The 15,985-nt window shown below is 42.5% G+C and overlaps 2 protein-coding genes across 2 annotated transcripts; both read left to right on the top strand.

The window, feature by feature from the left end:
- Positions 1-2,046: 2,046 nt before the first annotated feature.
- necp2 (Adaptin ear-binding coat-associated protein 2) lies at positions 2,047-2,738 on the top strand. Its single transcript, NM_001146474.1, is given in 1 exon segment — positions 2,047-2,738. A coding segment is annotated over 1 exon segment (105 nt). The 5' UTR covers positions 2,047-2,092; the 3' UTR covers positions 2,198-2,738.
- LOC106565639 (adaptin ear-binding coat-associated protein 2) lies at positions 2,064-15,841 on the top strand. The gene is made up of 9 exons (XM_014132964.2): positions 2,064-2,193; positions 2,873-2,889; positions 9,407-9,507; positions 12,796-12,900; positions 13,047-13,128; positions 13,239-13,347; positions 13,444-13,585; positions 13,713-13,797; positions 14,730-15,841. The coding sequence occupies exons 2-9, from the start codon at positions 2,882-2,884 to the stop codon at positions 14,767-14,769; spliced, it is 672 nt and encodes a 223-aa protein (XP_013988439.2). The 5' UTR covers positions 2,064-2,193; positions 2,873-2,881; the 3' UTR covers positions 14,770-15,841.
- Positions 15,842-15,985: the final 144 nt, after the last annotated feature.

The raw sequence follows: 15,985 nt of genomic DNA, 5'->3' as shown, positions 1-15,985 counted from the left end.
TCCTATCTTTTAGTTTACCATAAATTTACCAATAACTGAGGGTTCCTCCACCGTGTTTGGAGGGCAGGGAAGCGAGTCACCTGTGGCTGCTGTAGATGTGATAGCGCTAGACCAAGCCTGGACTAATAAACCGTCATGTGCAAGCCCTGCCTTTTTCAAAATGCCTATGTCGGTTATTTCTTCACTAAAAACATTGTATCGATATGACTACATTGTTTATTCATTAGACCTACCTGTCACTCATTATTTTCAGCTGTCATGTTTTGAGGTGAAACTTTGATTTGATACATATTGGCACAGTGTATAGTAGACCTATGCTGCTGACAAATAAAGCAACATTTCATGAAAACAACAGATAGCTAAGTGTGTGACTATTTTCATTAGCTCTAAAAGCATCACTACACACTACACAGCATGATAGAGGATCATCAACATCATAGTCATCGGGAGCATAAAAAGTGTTGGGGTCTTAGTGGAGACAATTGAGGAAGCGGCTATAAAGGCCATGAAGTGCGGGTAAGTTGGCGGACAGGAAAAAAGGAGAAAAGTGGAATATGTTTTGAGTGTTGGATCACACAGAACTTTTGTAAGAGCTATATAAGGAAATTGAAAGTGACGAGAATGAGGATGAATTAACTGCGGTGGCAGGTGCGGTGAAGACTGCCGAGTTTGAGCCTTGTCCGGATGATGACAAAGATGATTCTGGTCCACTGGGAGTGCAATTTTTGGAGAGAATGGATCTTTATCTTCTGGCAGATCCATTTGTGCTGTCAAGTTGGGTGGAGAAGAAGTGAGGAAACGTTGGGTCAGTGAAAGTGACTCAATGTAGAATCGTGTAGATTTTTAGCATTTCTGCTGTCCAGAGACAGCGGGCGCTCCACACCACGCGACTGGGGTCAAGAACTGTGATTTGCTTCCCTCTCCGGAGCATGGCGCTGTTAAAAGGAGTGATAACTGGAGAGTCATTAAGTGTTGAGAAGGACCAACTGAAGTTGAAGATTCCTGGTGTCTGTAACCCCCCCCCCCATTTGGTGCAACGCAGACCCGGTGAAGAGTGTGGTGAAACAGGTGCTGTGAAACACAGAAAACACTGTGTCTGTACCATGATGGTATTTTAGGTGTCAAGCTTATGCTCATGTGGCAGCAGTGAGTAGGAGGGAGATTCATAGATGTGAGAAGTGTGCAGGAGGACATGAGACAAAGGAATGTGAAGTATCGGTGGAAAAAGTTGTGTGTAAACTGTAGGGGTACCCATGGTGCTGGAGATCAGAGGTGGGTGAGATAAAGGCAGGTTGAGGTTGCCAGGATCAGAGTAGAACAGAAGGTGTCGTATGCTTAGGCAGTGAAGAGAATAGTAGAGGAAGATGAGTCCAGGGAATGGGATCCTAATAGGATCGCTGTGAGTAGGCCGAGGCCAATAGAGAGTGATAGGAATAACATCTGCTTCAGTAAGGTTGTTGTTTTGGCATTCATGGCCATGGTTGTCAATTGAACTTCAGGAATGGAACGTAAATCACAGAGAATAGATGTGGTGGCAAATGCAGAGAAGCACTTGGGTGTATGAGATTTTGCTGCAGAAGTTACAAGATGTTTTGAACGATATTGTCCCATCCTCCCAGGCTGCTGGCCTGGAGTAGGATCAGATAGGAACAAAGTAGTGGAATAGTGGTGAGGTTAATGGGTGCAGGGTTAGTTGGAAGAGCTTTTTTTTTTCACAGTGTAATGACTGCATCCTGCGGAATAGTAGGCTGATATACAACCAATGCATACACCTATAACATTTGTTTGCAAACCGCCATAATGCCAAAGAAGATGATATGCGTGTGTTTTTATGTACACGCAATGACATTTGGAATGTCTTTATTCTTTTGTAAGTGTAATGTTTACAGTACATTTTTTATTGTTTATTATCTATTTCACTTGCTTTGGCAATGTAAACATATGTTTATCATGCCAATAAACCCCTTAAATTGAGAAGGTGACTGTAGTAGTCATCCTTTCCAAGAGAGGCGCTCTTGAACTAACGTTACAGTGCAGTGGGTTCATTCTCCCCCCATAGCAGTTAGAAGTTTGGAAGTTTTTACTTGCCAAAATGGCACTGGCAGACGACAGTAGTTACGAGTCAGTGATCTGTGTAAAGCCAGAGGTTCATGTGTACAAGATCCCACCCCGTGCCACTAACCGTGGATATAGGTGAGTTTTTTTTATGGACCCCACTTTGTTGATGAACTTTCTTCTAACTACTCGTTATTAGCTAGCTTGCTAATGCGTTAGCAAATCAACATGAACAAGTGGAAACTGGAGATGATCCAGGAAGACAAGGTTGTTGCTAGCTAATCTTAATTTGAAATTCTTCAATTATTGAATGCATAAAATGGCGAGTAGATGAATATTGTTTCAGGGATAAAGTTTTGTATTCATTTAGTTTGCTAACTAGGCAGATAGTTAACTTTCAATATGCTATGAGGTGGCACCTTTGTTTGGCTAGCTAACTTGCTAGCTTCTAAATAATTCTAGCCAGGTGAGTTAAGTTACCAACTAACGTTAACGAGTTAGTTAACTATAAACCTGTAACTAGTAGTTAAACTGATATGGTTTGCTCATAGTTAACAAGTTCAAGTAGGCAAGTCTGCTTTATTTTCGAGCTGTGTGCAATGCTAAATAAATCGACAATCCCTAAAACATGCCACTCGTATCCGAAGTGTTTACTAGATATTTGACTAGTTGGCTAGCCTTCCATTAAAAAAAAAAAAACAGACTTGTCTATAAACTTTTCATTGCGTAGCCCGGTGTGCCCTCCTGTAGACTCTTAAATGGTTTTTCACCAACATCTTCAGTGTTGTAACCAAATAATGTCTCATTTGTTTTACAGATTAATCTTATGAGAAGGTAAATAACAGTTTACTACTAACATATAAATGAGTGAATAATTTAGGTAAAAAGTTGGATAAAAAAATGGTGTGGTCTGTCACAATATACAGTGTGTCCCACAAAATGTGTAATACATTTTGAGAGTTTTCAAAAAAGTTAACTTAAACTTCAACAACAAATTGGTGGTCAGCTAGCTAGAAGGGTGTCTTTAGTTGCAAAACATACAGGTATTTTCCAAGCCATTATAAATGTTGAGCTTGAGGTGATTTAATCCTCCAACTGCCAGAGTGTCTGAAATTAGGGGGTGTCTGATGTTGGGGGAAAATTAGCTAGGACAAGGTGACTTAACAATATATTTGCCAGTATTTACCCCCCAAAAATGAATTATCATAAAGAACTACGAATGCCAAATCAAGGCAAATATAATAATCTCTGGATTAACTATCCAATGATGGCTAAATGTAGTAATTAATTAAATGTCTTTAAATGGACAATTCTATCTTGTCTTGTGCAAGTTTTAAATTGACACAATACCTGTTAGCAAAGGTGTCAGCTAGGGATGTGTAGAAGCTTGCAGGGATTTGTAGTGTTGCATGTTGTCTACTTTGATGTTAGTTACAAGGATGCAAACTAGTCGCCTTTTGATGAAATTTGCCATTTTGAATCCAAAATAGGTGACCTACGTGATTCGTGTAGATCCGATGAGAAAAGTTTGGGCGAGGGGGGGGCCTTTGGATGATTATTGGCTGTATGCGAACAAGTGATGCGCATTTGGACCAATACTGGCTGTATCCAAGGCTCAGCCAATCGTTCACACAACAACAGAATGCAGCACGAGACTGAAGAGAAGAGACAACCAATTTGATAGTTACATCATCAGTGCACGCTCTGGAAAGACAGCGGGGGAGTGGAAAAGAAGTTTTCCAGATAACTTACAGCAGCGCATCCCCTGAACGATAACGAAGAGGTAGGTGGACAGATGACGCGGATGCTACGCTACAGGTCTGTTTTGCTAGCACAGACTGGAATATGTTCTGGGATTCATCCAATGACATTGAGTATACCACCTCAGTCACCGGCTTCATCAATAAGTGCATCGACGACTTCGCCCCCACAGTGACCGTACGTACATTTCCCAACCAGAAGCCATGGATTACAGGCAACATCCGCACCAAGCTAAAAGCTAGAGCTGCCGCTTTCAAGGAGCGGGACACTAATCCAGACGCTTATAAGAAATTCCGCTATGTCCTCAGACAAACAAACAGGCAAAGCGTCAATACAGGACTAAGATTGAGCTCTGATGCTCGTCTGATGTGGCAGGGCTTGAAAAATATTACGGACTACAAATGGAAAGCCAGCCGCGAGCTGCCCAGTGATGCGAGCTTACCAGATGGAGGTAAATGCCTTTTATGCTCGCCTCGAGGCAAGCAACGCTGAAGCATGTATGAGATCACCAGCTCTTCCGGGCGACTGTGTGATCACGGTCTCCGTAGGCGATGTGAGCAAGACCTTTAAACAGGTCAACATTCACAAAGCTGCGGGGCCAGATGTATTACCAGGACATGTACTCAAAGCATGCGCAGACCAACTGGCAAGTGTCTTCACTGACATTTTCAACCTCTCTCTTGCCGAGTCTGTAATACCCAATTCGCATACCACCCCAACAGATCCACAGTCTCAATCGCACTCCACACTGCCCTTTCCCACCTGGACAAAAGGAGCACTTATGTGAGAATGCTGTTAATTGACTACAGCTCAGCGTTCAACAACATAGTGCCCACAAAGCTCATTACTAAGCTAAGGACCCAGGTACTAAACACCTCCCCCTACAACTGGATCCTGGAGTTACTGACGGGCCGCCCCCGGCTGGTAAAGGTAGGCAAAAACACAGGTCAGAGACCTGGGAGTGTGGTGCCAGGACAACAACCTCTCCCTCAATGTGAGCAAGACGAAAAGGAGCTGATCTTGGACTATAGGAAAAGGAGGGCCGAACAGGCCCCCATTAACATTTAAAGGGCTGAAGTGGTGCTATCATGGTCCAAACAACAAGACAGTTGTGAAGAGGGCACGACATCAGCTTTTCCCCCTCAGGAGACTGAAAAGATTTGGCATGGGTCCCTAGATCCTCAAGTTCTACAGCTGCACCATTGAGAGCATCCTAACCGGTTGCATCACCACCTGGTGTGGCAACTGCTCGGCATCCAACCATAAGCCGCTACAGAGGGTAGTGCGTACAGCCCAGTACATCACTGGGGCCAAGCTTCCTGACACCCAGGACCTATATACAAGGCGGTGTCAGAGGAAGGCCCCAAATTGTCCGACTCCAGTCACCCATCATACTGTTCTCTCTGCTACCGCATGGCAAGCGGTACCGGAGCGCCATGTCTAGGACCAAAAGGCTCCTTAACCTCTATTGGATCAGTGTCCCCCCTTGCGGGACGGTTGAGGTAATGTGATTAGCGTGAGGTAACTAAACAAAACAAAATCCCAGGACATAGACATCTAAAGGCTAGGGCAGAAAGATTAACAAGAATTTAAGCTAACTACAATGTCCAATTTACAGTAGCTATTACAGTGAAAGAATACCATGCTATTGTTTGAGGAGAGTCAACAATTATGAACTTACATGTATTTATAAACCAAATAGGCACATTTGGGCAGTCTTGATACAACATTTTGAACAGATGTGCAATGGTTCATTGGATCAGTCTAGAACTTTGCATATACACTGCTGCAATCTAGTGGCCAAAATCTAAGTTGCACCTGGGCTGAAATAATACATTATGGCCTTTCTCTTGCATTTCAAAGACTGTACAAAAAAAAAATATATTTCTTATCTTTTATCAGATCTGTGTTATTCTCCTACATTAATTTCACATTTCCAAAAACTTCAGTGTTTCCTTTCAAATAATATCAAGATGCATATCCTTGCTCCATGTCCTGAGCTACAGGCAGTTAGATTTGTAACAAGAAAATTGCATAATAATAGAGGCTATATACAGGTAGTACCGAGTCAATATGCAGGGGTACAGGTTAGATGTCGACCGATTATGATTTTTCAACGCTTATACCGATTATTGGAGGACCAAAAAAGCCGCTACCGATTAATCGGACGATTTTTTTGGTTTTGACAATGACAATTACAACAATACTGAATGAACACTTATTTTAACTTGATATAATACATCAATAAAATCAATTTCGCCTCAAATAAATAATGAAACATGTTCAATTTGATTTAAATAATGCAAAAACAAAGTGTTGGAGAAGAAAGTAAAAGTGCAATATGTGCCATGTAAAAAAAGCTAACGTTTAAGTTCCTTGCTCAGAACATGAGAACATATAAAAGCTGGTGGTTCCTTTTAACATGAGTCTTCAATATTCCCAGGTAAGATGTTTTAGGTTGTACTTATTATAGGAATTATAGGACTATTTCTCTCTATACGATTTGTATTTCATATACCTTTGACTATTGGATGTTCTTATAGGCACTTTAGTATTGCTAGTGTAACAGTATAGCTTCCGTCCCTCTCCTCGCTCCTACCAGGAACACATCGACAACAGCCACCCTCGAAGCAGCGTTACCCATGTAGAGGAAGGGAAAAACCTACTCCAAGTCTAAGAGTGAGTGACATTTGAAACGCTATTAGCGCGCACCCGGCTAACTAGCTAGCCATTTCACATCGGTTACACCAGCCTAATCTCGGGAGTTGATAGGCTTGAAGTCATAAACAGCGCAATGCCTGAAGCATTGCTAGAGCTGCTGGCAAAATGCACGAAAGTGCAATTTTGAATGAATGCTTACGAGCCTGCTGGTGCCTACCACCGCTCAGTCAGACAGCTCTATCAAATCATAGACTTAATTATAACATATTCACACAGAAACACGAGCCGTCGGTCATTAATATGGTCGAATCCGGAAACTATCATCTCGAAAACAAAACGTTATTCCTGTTACATTGCACAACCTTCAGTGTTATGTCATAATTACGTAAAATTCTGACAAATTACCCAAAGTGTTGCATATACCCTGACTGCGTGCAATGAACGCAAAATGACACAATTTCACCTGGTTAATATTGCCTGCTAACCTGGATTTCATTTAGCTAAATATGCAGGTTTAAAAATATATACTTCTGTGTATTGATTTTAAGGCATTGATGTTTATGGTTATGTACAGTCGTGCAACAATTGTGTTTTTTTCGCAAATGAGCTTTTGTTAAATCATCCCCGTTTGGCGAAGTCGGCTGTCTTTGTAAGGAAGAAATAGTCTTCACAGTTCGCAACGAGCCAGGCAGCCCAAACTGCTGCATATACCCTGACTCTGTTTGCAAGAGAACTGACACATTTTCCCTAGTTAAAATAAATTCATGTTAGCAGGCAATATTAACAAAATATGCAGGTTTAAAACTATATACTTGTGTATTGGTTTTAAGAAAGGCATTGATGTTTATGGTTGGAGCAACGTGTACCTAAGCGATTACATGCAACGCAGGACAGGCTAGATAAACTAGTAATATCATCAACCATGTATAGTTAACTAGTGATTATGATTGATTGTTTTTTTATAAGTTTAATGCTAGCTAGCAACTTACCTTAGCTTCCTACTGCATTTACGTAACCTCATGGAGTGCAATGTAAAGCAGGTGGTTAGAGAGTTGGACTAGTTAACCGTAAGGTTGCAAGATTGAAACCCTGAGCTGACAAGGTAAAAATCTGTCTTTCTGCCCCTGAACAAGGCAGTTAACCCACCGTTCCTAGGCCGTCATTGAAAATAAGAATGTGTTCTTAACTGACTTGCCTAGTTAAATAAAGTAAAAAAATAAAAATAATAATAAAATCGGCCAAATCGGTTTCCAACAATACCGATTTCCGATTGTTATGAAAACTTGAAATCGGCCCTAATTAATCAGCCATTCCGATTAATCGGTCGACCTCTAGTACAGGTTAGTCGAGGTAATTTGTAAAGTGACTATGCATAGATAAACAGCGAGTAGCAGCAGTGTAAACGGGGGGGGTGTCAATGTAAATAGTCCGGGTGGCCATTTGAGTAATTGTTCAGCAGTCTTATGGATTGGGGGTGGAAGCTGTAAGTAAGTATTTCACAGTGAGGTCTACACCTGTTGTATTTGGCGCATGTGACATAAGATTTTATACATTTGGGGTTTACAGTTGGGACAATTAGTGAACAGTTGGGTGAAACTCTCAACATTGAAATTAATAAAGGTGACTGTGTACTCTAGAGAATATAGATCTAGCTAAAATGGTATTACATATCTTACATAAGAACCAAAATTGCTTTTCACAAGAAACACTTTCCCACCTTCCTCTGTAATGTTGCATGACTGTACCAACAGTACCAACCATGACTGTCTGCATGTTTGAGCCTCTGTAGAATGTCATGTGCTCCCAGCTAACGCTAACATTTCCTGTCACATTATTTGAGAGCAGATTTGTTTGAGGTTCCTTAAAAGCATGCCATTTCGATACAGCTACGACTTTTTCATATCAGGTTAGTATAATTAATGTAGCAGGTAAAGTTAATTAGGTTAAGGAGTTGCCCTATTTCCCAGGGCAAATTACCAAGTTCAGCCTGCTTTGTGGTTACTCCATTGGGCAGGTGATTTTTAGATAATTTTTTCTCCTGATAACCAATATACAAAGAATTCCAGTAGGTTAGTCATTTTGTCCGTTTTGGAAAAAGGTACCCAATTGTCATACTTGAGTAAAAGTAAAGATACCTTCATAGAAAATGACTCGAGTAAAAGTAAGTCACCCAGTAAAATACTTTTAGACCTTTACTCAAGTAGTATAAAAGTAAATGTAATTGCTCAAATATATTTAAGTATAAAAAGTACAAGTATAAATCATTTCAATTTCCTTATATTAAGCAAACCAGGCGGCCACTTAAAAAAAAATAAAACAATTTTTACGTATTGCCAGGGGCATGATCCAACTCTGACATCCATTTACGAACGCAGCATGTTTCGTGAGTCCGCCAGATCAGAGGCAGTAGGGATGACCAGGGATGTTGTCTTGATAAGTGTGTGAATTATACAATTTCTGTCCTGCTAAGCATTCAAAATGTAATGAGTACTTTTTGGTGTCAGGGAAATGTATGGTGTAAAAAGTACATTATTTTCTTTGGGAATGTTGTGAAGTAAAAGTTGTCAAAAATAGTAGTAGTAAAGTACAGATGCCCCCAAAAACTACTTAAGTAGTACTTTATACCACTGCTTTTTGGTTTCTCCCCTGTGTGTAGGTGAAAGGGGTACATAACATTTTCGTCCAAGTGATCATAATCGTTAAGAAACCAAAAAAATACTCCTGACTTGACCTTCATGTCAATCCCTGCATCCCATGCTCTTTAGAAAGAGCAAGCTACTGATGTTCTTTATGTAGCCTAAGACTCCCATTCTGTTGCATGGTTTGAGATTGCAATTATTGCATTACACATGGGTTTTAGTAAGCCCAAAAGCTCTGTAGCAAAGCAGAGTCATGACATGCAGGAATGGTGCTTCACTTTGTTTTTCAGAGCTGCTGACTGGAAGCTGGATGAGCCAGCATGGACTGGCAGGATGAAAATTATCTCCATTGGAAAGCTTGCCTATATCAAGCTAGAGGATAAAAACTCAGGTAAGGTAACTACTAGCTATCAGACTGTCATGGCTACATCTGTCAATACAGCTGTTGCGCTCATGTCTGTCACCTTGCCTGCTTCATATATACATGCATACATACAGTTGAAGTCAAAGTTTACATACACCTTAGCCAAATACATTTAAACTCAATTTCACAATTTCTGACATTTAATGCTAGTAAACATTTCCTGTCTTAGGTCAGTTAGGATCACAACTTCATTTAAAGAATCTGAAATGTCAGAATAATAGTAGTGATTTATTTCAGCTTTTCTTTCTTGCATCACATTCCCAGTGGGTCAGAAGTTTACATACACTCATTTACATTTACATTTAAGTCATTTAGCAGACGCTCTTATCCAGAGCGACTTACAAATTGGTGGATTCACCTTATAATATCCAGTGGAACAACCACTTTACAAAAGTGCATCTAAATCTTTTAAGGGGGGGGGTTAGAAGGATTACTTTATCCTATCCCAGGTATTCCTTGAAGAGGTGGGGTTTCAGGTGTCTCCGGAAGGTGGTGATTGACTCCGCTGTCCTGGCGTCGTGAGGGAGCTTGTTCCACCATTGGGGTGCCAGAGCAGCGAACAGTTTTGACTGGGCTGAGCGGGAACTGTGCTTCCTCAGAGGTAGGGAGGCGAGCAGGCCAGAGGTGGATGAACGGAGTGCCCTTGTTTGGGTGTAGGGCCTGATCAGAGCCTGAAGGTACGGGGGTGCCGTTCCCCTCACAGCTCCGTAGGCAAGCACCATGGTCTTGTAGCGGATGCGAGCTTCGACTGGAAGCCAGTGGAGAGAGTGGAGGAGCGGGGTGACGTGAGAGAACTTGGGAAGGTTGAACACCAGACGGGCTGCGGCCTTCTGGATGAGTTGTAGGGGTTTAATGGCACAGGCAGGGAGCCCAGCCAACAGCGAGTTGCAATAATCCAGACGGGAGATGACAAGTGCCTGGATTAGGACCTGCGCCGCTTCCTGTGTGAGGCAGGGTCGTACTCTGCGAATGTTGTAGAGCATGAACCTACAGGATCGGGTCACCGCCTTGATGTTGGTGGAGAACGACAGGGTGTTGTCCAGGGTCACGCCAAGGCTCTTAGCACTCTGGGAGGAGGACACAAGGGAGTTGTCAACCGTGATGGCGAGATCATGGAACGGGCAGTCCTTCCCCGGGAGAAAGAGCAGCTCCGTCTTGCCGAGGTTCAGCTTGAGGTGGTGATCCGTCATCCACACTGATATGTCTGCCAGACATGCAGTGATGCGATTCGCCACCTGGTTGTCAGAAGGGGGAAAGGAGAAGATTAATTGTGTGTCATCTGCATAGCAATGATATGAGAGACCATGTGAGGATATGACAGAGCCAAGTGACTTGGTGTATAGCGAGAATAGGAGTGGGCCAAGAACAGAGCCCTGGGGGACACCAGTGGTGAGAGCACGTGGTGCGGAGACGGATTCTCGCCACGCCACCTGGTAGGAGCGACCTGTCAGGTAGGACGCAATCCAAGCGTGGGCGGCGCCGGAGATGCTCGGAGAGGCTGGAGAGGAGGATCTGATGGTTCACGGTATCAAAGGCAGCAGATAGGTCTAGAAGGATGAGAGCAGAGGAGAGAGAGTTAGCTTTAGCAGTGCGGAGAGCCTCCGTGACACAGAGAAGAGCAGTCTCAGTTGAATGCCCAGTCTTGAAACCTGACTGATTAGGATCAAGAAGGTCATTCTGAGAGAGATAGCAAGAGAGCTGGCCAAGGACGGCACGTTCAAGAGTTTTGGAGAGAAAGGAAAGAAGGGATACTGGTCTGTAGTTGTTGACATCGGAGGGATCGAGTGTAGGTTTTTTTCACTCAATTTGTATTTTGTAGCATTGCCTTTAAATTGTTTAACTTGGGTCAAATGTTTCGGGTAGCCTTCCACAAGCTTCCCACAATAAGTTGGGTGAATTTTGGCCCATTTCTCCTGACAGAGCTGGCGTGACTGAGTCAGGTTTGTAGGCCTCCTTGCTCGCACACGCTTTTTCAGTTCTGCCCACAAATGTTCTATAGGATTGAGGTCAGGGCTTTGTGATGGCCAGTCCAATACCTTGACTTTGTTGTCCTTAAGCCATTTTGCCACAACTTTGGAAGTATGCTTGGGGTCATTGTCCATTTGGAAGACCCATTTGCGACCAAGCTTTAACTTCCTGACTGATGTTTTGAGATGTTGCTTCAATATATCCACATCATTTTCCCGCCTTATGATGCCATCTATTTTGTGAAGTGCACCAGTCCCTCCTGCAGCAAAGCACCCTCACAACATGATGTTGCCACCCCCGTGCTTCACGGTTGGGATGGTGTTCTTCGGCTTGCAAGCATCCCCCTTTTTCCTCCAAACATAGCGATGGTCATTATGGCCAAACAGTTCTATTTTTGTTTCATCAGACCAGAGGAGATTTCTCCAAAAAATACGATATTTGTCCCCATGTGCAGTTGCAAACCATAGTCTGGCTTTTTATGACGGTTTTGGAGCAGTAGCTTCTTCATTGCTGAGCGGCCTTTCAGGTTATGTCGATATAGGACTCGTTTGACTGTGGATATAGATACTTTTGTACCTGTTTCCTCCAGCATCTTCACAAAGTCCTTTGCTGTTGTTCTGGAATTGATTTGCACTTTTCGCACCAAAGTACGTTCATCTCTAGGAGACAGAACACGTCTTCTTCCTGAGCAGTATGACGGCTGCATGGTCCCATGGTGTTATACTTGCGTACTATTGTTTGTACAGATGAACATGGTACCTTCAGGCATTTGGAAATTGCTCCCAAGGATTAACCAGACTTGTGGAGGTCCACAATTTCTTTCTGAGGTCTTCGCTGATTTATTTTCATGTTCCTATGATGTCAAGCAAAGAGGCACTGAGTTTGAAGGTAAGCCTTGAAATGCATCCACAGGTACACCTCCAATTGACTCAAATTATGTCAATTAGCGTAACAGAAGCTTCTAACGCCATGACATCATTTTCTGGAATTTTCCAAGTTGTTTAAAGGCACAATCAACTTAATGTATGTAAACTTCTGACCCACTGGAGTTGTGATACAGTGAAATAATCTGTCTGTAAACAATTGTTGGAAAAATTACTTGTGTCATGCACAAAGTAGATGACCTAACCGACTTGCCAAAACTATAGTTTGTTAACAAGAAGTTTGTGGGGTGGTTGAAAAACGAGTTTTAATGACTCCAACCTAAGTGTATGTAAACTTCTGACTTCAACTGTATATATCTCATGATTTCCAGATTTTAGTCTAACTGAATTCTGTATTTCTTAGGAGAGTTGTTTGCCCAAGCCCCAGTGGAGCAGTATCCTGGATGTGTGGTGGAGGCAGTCACAGATTCCAGCAGATACTTTGTGGTGCGGATAGAGGACGGCAATGGTAAGATGCCATCACAAAGACACCAGCAGAAATACGTCACCATGCAAACTGATATGCTGAAAATATATATTTTGGGCAAAAAATCCGTTGCCTATAAAGTATTCTAGCTAGTACATCTGTCTTCTCATGCACTTCTGTTTTTAAAGGACGACATGCATTTATCGGCCTGGGGTTTGCTGATCGTGGGGACTCCTTTGACTTCAATGTAGCTCTTCAAGACCACTTCAAGTGAGTCAACCTCTCATGTCTATCCTCTCTTTTGTTTGGGCATCAACTTCCATTTTGAAATTGGAACATTAAGTACAATCTAACAAATCTATCTGCCCCTTTTTCTACAGGTGGGTAAAACAGGAAGGTGAGCTGGCGAAAGAGGAAGCGTCTCAGAGCACAGCACCCAAACTGGACCTAGGCTTTAAAGACGGCCAGACTATCAAGATCAGCATTGGGGTGAGCATAGATGGTGGAATGAGGAGAAACAAAGATGGGATGAAGAAAAGGTGATACAGACATGCTAAGAAGGGATAGGGATTTTCTTTGTCTTAGAACATAAAGAAGAAGGATCCAGGTGCCAAGTCTAGGCCCATGGGTAGTGGCCTTCTCCTTCCTCCACCAATGGCTAAGGGCGCATTCCTTGTATCCCCTCCTGGAGGCCAACAATCACCTCCACCTACGCAGTCTAACACAGGTAACCTCATTAGGCTATCGAGCTCAATGACCCAATGTTCCATTAACACTGCTCAAGCACATGTTAACATGGATAACCTACCTGCCTGCATTCTAAATCGACTCTGTTTTTATCCCACCCCCTCCAGCCTCTCTTTTAGATTTTGGAGGCCCGGTCCCTGCAGCCCAGCCCACTGCAGACCTGTGGGGAGACTTCACAGCAGCTGGCGCCAGGTCAGTCTTGGAGCTAATGGTTTAGACCAGAGATGGGCAACTTTGATGGTGGTGGGGGCCACACAAATCAGAACTCATCGTGAGGGGCTGCAGTTGCCCGCAATTCTGCGTACACAAACGGCTCATTTCCTGTAATTATACACATTTTGCCATAGGGTGAAGGGAAATGTTTGCAGTTTTTAATATTATATCTGAGTGAGACTAACAAAATCAATGGGGTTTCCCGATGGTAATTCGACTATGATAACACGTTTAGATAGCTGGATGCAAAATTCACTTAGCAATCGGACATTTTTTTTAGCTGACATGGGCTAATTGACTGACTCTCATAACAAGAGAAACTGCTGATGCACATCCAAATTTCGAAATTGCACTTTGTGTATTCTACTATTCCGTTCCTATTTTTGTATTTATTTAACTAGGCAAGTACATTAAGAACAAATTCTTATTTACAAATGACGGCCTACCCTGACCTCCCCTAACCCGGTTGATGCTGGGCCAATTGTGCGCCAGCCTATGGGACTCCCGATCATGACCGGTTGTAATACAGCCCGGAATCGAACCAGGGTCTGCAGTTACGCCTCTAGCACTTAGATCACTGCGTCACTCGGGAGCCATAAATTACTTGGCAGCCGCTATTGCTATACTCTATTACTCTACTCCTCTACTATTTTGTATTCTACTATTCTAACTGGCAACAGTAAGTTGAGACCCTGACTGAGGAAGTTGGCAGGCCTTATGCATGGTGTTGTGGCAAGGGAAACCGACTAGAGATCACAGGGTTACTACCTCAAATCCCTGATGAGTTTAACTCATCCCGTTGGGTGAAGCTTTTAAACAGTTTGATGGGGGGGCCCTATATCAACATTTTGTCATCCATCCATGTTGTTAACCTTCTCACATTCACACTCATCCTCTCCCCCTCTCCACAGCTCCAGTCAAGACACTGCTAAAGGATGGGTGCAGTTTTAGCTGTGAGATGGACTACACGCACACAAGCTCCTAACATTCCCTGGACAGAATGATTGTGAGAAATGAAATGTGGGGAGCTCTGTCAACTGACAGGTTGCTTGGCACAAATGATGCTCCACATTACGTACACATTGTTTGCCTACACAAATGTATAGATTCAAACTGTCACAAGTCAGTGATTGACCAGCACATCCTTTTTAGATACAAAGACAATATTACTAATTTTAGATACTTTAACTATGCAGTCAGAAGTGACCCTTCATTTTGTTGCTGATCAAGTATTTATTCCTCTTTTGCTGTCACTCTGACCACCTGAAAATTATGCATTCCATGTTAATGACACCTTGAGGTGGAGGTCTACTCATCTCTATATGTCCATCCCTCAATTTCTCTCCATTTTACACAAATCTGGATGTCAACCTTTCTCCTCTTAACCATCATCTGCCCCTTCACCTTACACTACTCCTCGCTCCAGCCCAGTACCATCATCTCTTTGAGTCATCCAACATGATTAGGTGTAAAGTTTAGTATTTGTATGCCTTATTTGTTGTTGAATAGGGTGAATATTTTTTTTTTTTTATGTTCAAGTATAACTTGTCACTCTTATGAAGGACAGGTGCATGTCTGTCTTTTCACAAGGTTGGACGTTGTCTACTTCAATGTTGCTTTCCAACCTCCTTCAAACTGGACTCTTGGCTTAAGAGAAAGTATAGTATCTGTTCATATCAGTCTATCTGGAGCCTTCAGTATAGCAGCCAGATCAAACCAATGTCTAGTTTGGATTTTGGTTAGTATGTGGTGGTAGGTTGGAGAAAGGCAAAATAGACCATTTTTTTTATTTGTTTACATAGCATATCATGTATTTTTAGCCACCTTTCCTGTTCCTTTTTGTTGAGTGGCCTTTGTCAACCCATACTTTACCCTAGTAGTGTCTTTCAGCGAATGGGCAGTTATTGATGTTTTGGCTTTAATTTGCGACAAATATTTGCTCAAAGTGCCTTTTACGCAAATCAAAATCACCTGTATAAAATGTAAAGCAACACTTTATTGTAAATAAACCATTTGTTGTTCATTTTTTCCTTTTCTGTTTTCATTGTCAGGTTGACTTCCCACTACACAGGTAAGGAAACGGTGGTAAGCGTGTTTAACAGGTAGTTATTTTGCTTTAGACTAGGAGGCCTGTCTCCTTGGTTTCGTCTCCATGACTGGTGTTTGT

This window comes from Salmo salar, chromosome ssa12, assembly GCF_905237065.1.
Source record: "Salmo salar chromosome ssa12, Ssal_v3.1, whole genome shotgun sequence".
Lineage (NCBI taxonomy): Eukaryota > Metazoa > Chordata > Actinopteri > Salmoniformes > Salmonidae > Salmo > Salmo salar.
The sequence above is the reverse complement of the archived record's forward strand: the minus strand, read 5'-3'. Positions and strand labels throughout refer to the sequence as shown.